The sequence below is a fragment of the Neodiprion fabricii genome, chromosome 2 (assembly GCF_021155785.1).
Source record: "Neodiprion fabricii isolate iyNeoFabr1 chromosome 2, iyNeoFabr1.1, whole genome shotgun sequence".
Taxonomy (NCBI): domain Eukaryota; kingdom Metazoa; phylum Arthropoda; class Insecta; order Hymenoptera; family Diprionidae; genus Neodiprion; species Neodiprion fabricii.
This window is the reverse complement of record NC_060240.1, coordinates 32046239-32055607: the sequence shown is the minus strand read 5'-3', so window position 1 is coordinate 32055607 and position 9369 is coordinate 32046239. Positions and strand designations below refer to the sequence as shown.

General features: G+C 41.2%; 2 protein-coding genes across 5 annotated transcripts; both read left to right on the top strand.

Annotated features, from left to right (window-relative positions):
• Nucleotides 1-5513: 5513 nt before the first annotated feature.
• On the top strand, nt 5514-6960 carry LOC124176012 (probable RNA methyltransferase CG11342). The gene is made up of 2 exons (XM_046556775.1): nt 5514-6087; nt 6338-6960. Exons 1-2 carry the CDS (start codon nt 5866-5868, stop codon nt 6932-6934), a joined length of 819 nt encoding a protein of 272 aa, XP_046412731.1. The 5' UTR covers nt 5514-5865; the 3' UTR covers nt 6935-6960.
• A 199-nt stretch (nt 6961-7159) lies between these two features.
• LOC124176013 (chromatin complexes subunit BAP18) lies at nt 7160-9189 on the top strand. Of its 4 annotated transcripts, none has more exons than XM_046556777.1 (4): nt 7166-7311; nt 7730-7821; nt 8358-8456; nt 8566-9189. In XM_046556777.1, the coding sequence occupies exons 1-4, from the start codon at nt 7294-7296 to the stop codon at nt 8882-8884; spliced, it is 528 nt and encodes a 175-aa protein (XP_046412733.1). In that variant the 5' UTR covers nt 7166-7293; the 3' UTR covers nt 8885-9189. The 4 variants fall into 4 exon arrangements, with proteins under 4 accessions (XP_046412736.1, XP_046412733.1, XP_046412734.1 ...); XM_046556776.1 differs by lacking the exon at nt 7166-7311 and adding an exon at nt 7327-7496; XM_046556780.1 differs by lacking the exon at nt 8358-8456 and having other exon boundaries at nt 7160-7311.
• Nucleotides 9190-9369: the final 180 nt, after the last annotated feature.

The window sequence follows — 9369 nt, the reverse complement described above, 5'->3', positions numbered from 1 at the left end:
ACAAGGACACGCGTAAAATAATCACGACGATCGTAATGCTGCGGGAAAAATTGGCCTAAAGCATTGTGCACACCGTAGAATTTGCCTTTCCGGCTTTCTTTTCGAGAATACAGTGGCATATCCGGTTAGCGATTTAGGGTTTCGGGTTCGGAGGGCTTAGACTGGCCCTCTGGGCCTCTATTGAGCCGTACCTAAGCTCCAAATTCTAAGCCTTAAACTGGACGGCTGGTTACAAAGGAGCGGTAGGAAACAGCTGTGCAGAATCTCAATTGTCGTTAAGACGGTAGGAAGTGCGGGACGAAAAATATTTACCCTTCTGTTCCACCTACGGATCCACCCTCCTTTACTGGGATCAAGAATGCGGAAACGCGATTTGTGTTTATATTTGCCCAGCTCAGCTTCGCTGTGCCCAAAAAAAAGAAAAAGTCCAAAATGACACGAAGGAGGAAATGGGGAAAGAAATAAAAATGCAGGAAGATAGAAGGCAGACTCGATGGGTCGTAAACACCTCGAATACTGAGTGAAACTGAACCGTCTACGAGGATAGTTAACGAAAATTTATTCACATGAACATTTATTTGTTGGATTGCTGAAATTATTGAGACACGAGACTAAGGCTGAGTTTAAATATCACGGACGTAATCCGTGTTCGAAAAGATTGCGCAACTTTTCGTAAACTCGAGCGATATAAAATTCCGCCCGCCGTTCACTTTTTTTCTTTTTCTTCTTTTTTTCAAACAAGCATTGATAAACAGGAACGAAAATTTAATTTCTATTTCTATAAAAGTTAAAGCTAACCTTATATATGCACATTGCACACATTTGCGAATCAAGAATCTATGTCAATCAAATATTTCAGGGACCTTACGTTTAGCGAACACCTTATTAAATGACCGAAAAACGAGTTGCGTGTGCAGAAAAATTGCTCAACTTTACGCGTCCGTAAGTGTTTAAGTTTATCAATGGTTGTTTCTCTAATTTGTAAAGGGTTCGTTAAAATGCGCGACGTACGGAATGACTGTTTTTTTTTGTCCGTTAATTCAATTTGTTATTTTTCGATTTTTTTATTACTCCCAAGCTGGTGAATTTTAACACCATGCAAGCAGGAAGTGATCGTCATTCCTACTCCGCAAGTTGCGACATATACAGTCTAGAACCGTCATGACGTGGATAACGAATCTATATCTCTGCATAAAGCACGAATTAGCAATAAAATGTTTCGTTTCACAGAAGCAAAAAAAACATCCGAAGAACTTGTCACGTATTATAACCTCTTTGGATTCCAGACAGGAAAAGAGCGTATAAAAACCATACATACGAGTGTTACGGAACGTATGTATACCCGGTACTCCTCGGCATGTGCGTTGGATAAAATCGCAATTCACGGTAACCTGTGCAGTATGTTGGTAGGTATAAAAGGAGGGGAAAAAAAGGAAGTGCATTTAATTTTTTTAATTCTTTTCCTCATTGTAAAAAAAACCTCGCCGAGTGTGAGCCGTTGTATTTCGGCACTCCATGTTACAAGCCCGTGACCATCGTCCCTATCTGCAATGATTGCACGAAGCTGCGTAATACACCGAAACTGATACCGAGCACATATAACATCATATAAGAGACGGTGATTTACACAATGTAACGAAGGGTGTCATCATCGTAACGATTACGAACTATTTCCCAACGACGCACCAAAGGTCGTTCCAGCAGAGTGCACGAGACCAGGAAAACTGAAACTCACAATCGGCCTCTTTCCGGGGACGATGAGTATGCGTGGCATTGCTCTTGCAGCTACTGTTAAGTACCATTTTTCATTTGCCAAGACATTTTTTGGGGCAAATAATTGAAACGATAAAGTTTATCGATGCTACGTGGTAATACTGTGCTTTATAATTGTTTCCTGTAACGACAGTTTTACGCTGGAAGGAGTTGCACGCGTGCCGAATCACGTAGATGGCGTGCTTCGAGGCACGTATGTGACTCCTTCTCTACAACATTATGCGCACTTGGAAATATAACTAATGCCGTTCACGCGGATGACTTTCCGGCCTTCTCTCGCCGCTTGTTTACAATTTTCCTATAAGGCGGCTTCGCTGCACAGCTATACATTTTTACTTTGTTCGTAGGTACAGAATAACTTTCAAGATCGGAAAACGCGCTGCACGATCGATTTCGTTGTTAGAGAAATAACGAGGATTCGCTGTCGTCATTTATGGACGAGTCGGGGATTCCAAGGGCGCGGTAACTAGGCAGGTCATTTTTATATAATCAGGAAATACAATTCTATCACGTAATGACAGTTCGATGAAACGATTGATTTCTCATACACTCGGACTCTTCGACGGCTGTCGACGATTGTCGCACAGACGTTTCGGTTTTACCGATTTTAAATAATAAAATTCCGCTTCGAGATGCAATCGAAACGACGTACGTGAGGTGCGGAGACACGAGCATACGAACAGAGGGCACCTGATCTTTGGAAATGGTTTCACGATGATGCAGCAGCTGACGTTCCTGTAAGCGGCGACTTTAATCTAGTCAAACATCTGTCGGTCACCGAAAAGAGACCACGACGGAAGAAAAAAAAATCGAGCTTAGACGAGGCATTGTGCGTTCCTTTCTTCTCCATCTTCGAAAATACCAGGCCGAAAAACTTCATGGATCATCGGTATACGTGGAAAAGCCGAACGCGTTTTAGGCTACACCACTCGCGACAGGGTATTTCCGGAATTAGGTGAAAGAAATTTACTACCTGGGTGCAGGCGGTCTACCGGCTTTGTCTATTTTGAAACTGTAGATCGCTCACAATCAGAACGCTACTTCCATTAACGCCTCAAGCAGCTCATTGTCCGCAGCGCAAAAGACAGTCCACGGAAAAGCATTAAAATTTAAGTTATCAATACTTCGCAGTAATCGGCATGGGTAGGCAATCGGCACTGCAGGAAAAAAGGTCGCGACAACGATGGAGGAAATTTTCCTTCAAAGAGAACAAAAGAACGAGAATATACGACGAAGGATCGAAGAAGCAGGAAAGAAACGGAAATGTTGCATAATTGTATCTGACTCACGGACCGCGCGTCTGTCTCACCGCTCGGCTCTTCCTTTCATGCTGGCGCATGTTGACCGTGTAATTTGCAGCGTATAATTCGAGAATGACAGACGTGGGCCCGGGGACGGTGGGTCCCTTTTTGGAAAGGTTGAATTTCGCGGTGCACACTGGTTCGTAGGTACAGGTATACCATACCTCGTATAATGTATGGATATACACATGCCTGTAGGCACGTGCGGCGAGACTCCTCCGTTCGAATCTTGGCCGAGTATTATGGATATATTTCACATATACCTGTACTTCATTCAATGTGCGAGTAATTTGACTTGCGTAAGATTTGCAAAACTTCGTCGCCGTCGAGTGAATGTGTAGAAATGGAGACACATACGTACCTATGTGTGTATAAAACGTACCTTTGCACGGACGTATGTGTATAGATGTGAACACACAGGCAATGTGGTAGAAAAACATTTGTGTAACGAGCCGGCTTGCACCTGCTGCAATATCTGTAGAAAGATTGCAGAATATCCCGCGGTTTGGTATTTTAATATTTCTCATCATCTTTTTACGGTTCACCGCGTATTTCGATACATCGAAGATCATGATGATTTATGGATAGTGATATTTATAATATAATAATAACGTGAACGGATACTGATTCGAGTTAAACGGCATTTGGCCTGGACGTCACGGACGGTGCGGGCGTATCGATCAAGGATCATGACGTAAGAGTATGTAAAGCACATATATCCAAAATCCATACCTGAATAACTGTTATCACGTAGGTGCCGACGGTTTGAATAGATTTTTGTCAACCTTTTTCCCTTCATCTATTCTCAATGACGTTACGCAACCAATTTAATCAGCGACCTTCGGGATCAATCAAATTAGTGCCACGCTAGATTTCGACGAATAACTAATAAAGCTGGCGAATAAATAACGTTATATTACTACAGTGACGTCGTCGTACGAACAAGTCACTTCCAGGCCAATTTTAGAACCGAACCAAAACAGCGATGAATTGAAATTCTTATTCAAGTTTACAACATAAGGATTACCGAAATAATATGAGTCTCTTGCAAACAATTTTGTACATGTATGAAATGAGGATTTTTCCTGTCCTTACACCGCAGTTTTGTATCTATACAGCGAGTACACTATGCATACTTATATAATATAAAATTTATATTCTTTGAATTTTGTAGAACTCATAATATATATTCTAGCATATCGAAACGAAATACCGTCGTTAATTACGTCTGTAGCGACACGATACCTGCGTGAAATTTGTTTAAGACTTCATACACCTGTAGATATTCATTTATTTCTTAATTTATGACTGCACAGTCCAGACATTCGAGGCTTTGTATAATGAATAATGATGGTTAATGACGACCCGTCTGGGTATTGTTGCTCGATAAACATAGGTATGCTACTCGAAAACAAGAGGAGGCGACGAAGAACTGAATTCGTTAATTGTGTGGAAATATTGTCCACCGCTTCTCTCTCTCTCTATCTCTCTCTCTCTCTCTCTCTCTCTCTCTTTATCTCGTTTTTCTTACGGACGTCCAGCTGCACTCTGTGCAACCACCGGCTCGCGCGCATTGCAGCTGCAGTGCGAACATTCTTTTATCACACCTATAGTTAAGACTGGATAATACACCTGTCCTTTTTATTTGTGTGCACGTTCATTCGTTCGTATCTTCTTAATTCTAACCGTTTTTACTTTTCATTATTTCGATAAAACAGCCGTCTTCTCCGGATTAAACCGAATAAAATAATTTTGAAAAACTGATTTACATAGTTACCTGTAAAACTTTATCAAAAACTCGGAAACGCCTTGAATCCGATTTTGGTGAAATTTAATTTTTCGCAATTTTGTAAGACAATTTCTAAATATCGTCACGGAATAAAAAAAAAACAATAAATAAATAAAAAAGAGAGCAAACGAAATTGCATCACAAAGGATACTCCAAAAGGGTTAAATGGGTTACGTGTGAATACAGTGGTATGTAAACGGTGCCACCCTGTATGCATATAGACATTGATTTGTGGCGTTACTTAAACTTTTTTTGGTGAGCCCCGCCGGTGTCCCCGAAGTTGGTGAATCGAAGGTTGCGAGTAACTGGGTCGCGGACACCGCGAATTATCCCAATCCTTCCCGTTGGTGCGCGGGGCGCTCCGCCGTTGCAATTGCGCGACGACGACGGTCTCTTAGCAAATCTTGCCTTTTTTACGGTACATCGATGTAAACGTGGGGTTAATGTGTGTTGTTAAGTCACGTGCACGCACACATGCGCAGACAAAATCCCCCCCCCCCCCCTGACGTGCCGCGACGGGCGGTGCGCCTCCCTCCCGACCTGCCGCAATCCCCAGCCAAGGATCCATGAAAATATTTCCCATTATGGCCATAAGATGGCGCTACCAGGCATCATCATCTGTGGTAAGAATCGGCCATAGAACATGCTGATTTACCGTTGGGGGCTTAATTTCGCACACCAACAACTTCCGTTCGATGTTGTTTCTGTATTGTTGTATAATTTTGAACATTCTTTAATATTGATATCCGAAGTAATATAATCTGATGACGACCGTATAAAACTTGAATGACTAATCTGCTTTTATGATGGCCGGAAACGTCTCGTTTATCGCATTGTTGATTCGTTATTTTTTTCACCTAGTTGGCAAGTTCGTTTGAGCATGAATGTTAAACGTATGGAATTGCAAACTACTACAGCGTAGTGTATCCCCTTTCTGTAAACGGCAGCATTATATTATCATCGTTGTCGTCGGAATTACGGGGCTTAACCGAGAAACGCTAAATGTCGTCGAACGACGAAGGATCAATTAGTGAAACGGAAACGAGAGGGTACCGGGTGACACATAATAAAACGGATCCGGGCGCGTGCAGGCACGGAAATTTTATAAATTATTACCAATTTCACCCGGCCGAGGAACGGCTGCGGCAACTTCCGCGAGGCGTATGGCACGCGGACCCAACCGACCGGAAGTACGTCGGGTTGGATGTCGGCTGCAACGCGGGGGTGAGTATTAATCATTATATGCTGTATGGGCTGTATGTACAAATCTTTGACGGCAGCTGCTGTCGCACGCCATCGTGTTAATCAGTTTCACGCGGTGAGATACGAAACTCAATTCTTGTTACTTCCTACTGCCATCTGTCGAGGGAATAAAGCGAGGAAAAAAGCGTAATTCAAAACTGTCTTACCGACTGGAACTGACCGGATTAGATTCGTTACTTCGTTTCTAACGTTGTGTTTCTTTCATTTTCAGAATCTGACGCTAGCGCTGTACGATTTTCTTCGGGCGAACATCGACGACTCATCGTCCGACAATGCTGACTTGTCGTTGCTTGGCGTGGACTTGGACCCAGTCCTGATACAAAGAGCGAAGGAGGGTAACGACCCGAACACGGGGCGCGATGTCACGTATAAATGCATGGATTTTATGGCTGCGGAAAGCAGCGGGGTGATCGATGAATTCTTGACGTCAAAGGGGAGGGATCTTTTCGATGTAGCGTTTTGCTTCTCTATTACAATGTGGATACATTTGAATCACGGCGATTCGGGCCTCGTGCAATTTCTCCGGTCGGTATGCGAGAAGACCAGAATTATCCTGGTCGAACCACAGCCTTGGAAATGCTACAGGAATGCTTCTAGACGATTGAAACGCGCCAACGTTGCGGATTTCCCAATGCTCCAAAGTTTGCGATACACTGGCGAGATGGATACTCACGTGGAAAATATTCTCACCGAACATTGCGGTTTCGATAAATTAACCGAATCCGGAAATAATGATTGGGGCAGAAAATTGTTGATCTTTAAGAGGAAACAAACGAAGTGTGATAATTTAATTGACTTAAATGAATAAAAACCGTTTTTCACCTTCTGCAAACATTCGATGTTTTCGAATTCTAACTGTCATCGGTTATCAGTTTAATTTTTAAATTATGTATAAAATTGAACTTCGATTCAGCAGTCTAGTTTTATTGAAGCACGAAGCACGTCATAAGATATATATATATATATATATATATATATATCACTTGAATTCAAATGCTGGTATGAATGCAGCATACATAAGTATACATAAATAAAAAACGTAAAATGGAAGTTTGGCGGGACGGCAACGCCGCGCGAGCATGTCATGTATGTATGACGACGTATACCTATGCATGCCGAGATGTCGAATAACCAATGGCGTCGTCGGGATTTTAACAACAATATAAGATGAATTCCGCAAGCAAGGTAAGTTTGATATATCGCGGTTTAGGAACGTTAACCATAAATTTCCCGCCAAGTACCATTACCGTTGGATATTGGGTGCCATTCCCACCCCCATTTTCCACCCCAAGTCACGTGTTCTTTGGTACTTCCCCCCTGATATACCAAGAATCTAGCCATAAGCCATGGAGCTCGAGAGCGGACAGAAGGTTAGGTTATATTGTGCTGTGTTTATATTATCAATAATTGGCAAGAAAATCATAAAAATTTATCGATAGAACGTATACATCGCATCTTCGGTTACAGACGGATATGTCGATTATCACGAAAATGTCACGATCGTTTCAATTCCTCTTTGAATTTCATTATTTTGATGCGTCAAACGACTTGGCCGGCTACACGGCGTCCCTTCAAATGTCTGACCCAAACTTGTAACTTTCAGGTCGGTGAAATATTCACGGCCGCTGGAGCAGCGTTCAACAAATTGGGAGAACTTACCATGCAATTACACCCAACTACGGATTCACCCGCCGGGTAAGGTTACAATTTATTTTATTTAATTTTTATCGATTAACCATTCTCGCGCCAAATTTCAGTGGTGTATCAAAAAAAGCGCCATGTTGACATCTATCAGGCATTGCTATTTTTCGTAGCGGAAAAATAACCACTCCAAGATTTCATATTTTTGACAGAAAAATTTATGTAACTAACATTTTTCGGACCAACGTTATGTGTACGAGACCTAAATATATCCAAAGTGCATAGAATATTTGATAAAATCATCCCTATGATTCTCTTGTAATCCTGCGTATGAATAATTTTACCCTCAGGAAAAAATGACCCTGAGTATAGTCGAGGTATACGATTTTGCATTAAGTCTGCATAAACGGTGATTATTCTGACGTTCACTTGCCATTTGCTTTGATACATTCTTGGAAATAATTGAAGAAAGAACTTATATGACTAGACGTTTTGAAGTGGATATTTCGAGCTTCGACTAATACTATTATAACAATTAAATTTAGTGTGTAATTTATACTAAAACTAAAATTCTGATCTTTTACCTTTAGTAAATGGACTGACGAAGAAATTGAAATGCTTCGTCATTCTGTAAAAACGTTCAGCGAAGATCTGAACAAAATCAGTGAACACATCAAGGGAAGAACAGTGTAAGTTGACTCGAAAGAAAAAAATTCATGATTTTAATCGTTCAGCGACTAGCTCTCGATTCCTGCGTCAGTCCTATGTTTGTTTTCACTAAAATAAATGGGTTTTCAGATCTCAGATAAGAACGACGCTTAAGAAAAAAGCTTTCGAAGAAGCCGGGGTACCGATAAGGCAACAGCAAGTTATTTCTCAACAAAATGTCCAGCAAAGTGGTGGCGGCGGAGGCGGTGGGGGAGGCGGAACAGGTCAGCAGCAGGCTCAGACCCAGAAACAACAAGCGGCTGGTAATCAAGGCATGATGGGTAAATCCGCAGAAGTTACCCTCAACATGTTAAACGCCCCAGAATCTGAAGTAGACGTCGAAGGTTTACCGGAGGAATGTCAAGTTAAGTTAGAGTTTGAAGGAGCGACAGAGGAGGTTGCCTCCTAGATTTGGTTGGTTGTAAAATATTTTGAAGGGTGGGTGAGCTTATTACTGGGTAAATATTGTTGTTTATTCAAAAATAAGTAGGAGAAAATTGTGTATATTTATGAGGAGCATTTGATTGCTCTGCGTTGATGCAAAGAATATTAATAACGTAAATAGGTATAGGTAATTAGAAATACGATTGATCATTCTCAATCTTACAGGAAAAATGTGTATTTATTAAGATTTTCAAAGGTATTAATTATAACCTGTACTTTGGATGTTTGAAAGAAATTATTTTTCAATAAAAATTTATGTATGTTTCCGTATTTTATCTTTTGTAACTATGATTATCAACTTTTTATGTCTCTAAGGCATTGCAGAGTTGAAAACTCCATTTAATTTGCAAAGTTATGAAATATTCACGTAGTGGTATCATTGAGAACTGCGAGTACACAGTGCGTTATAAATTGGTGCAATTCACTGAAAAAAATGTCACTATTGACTTC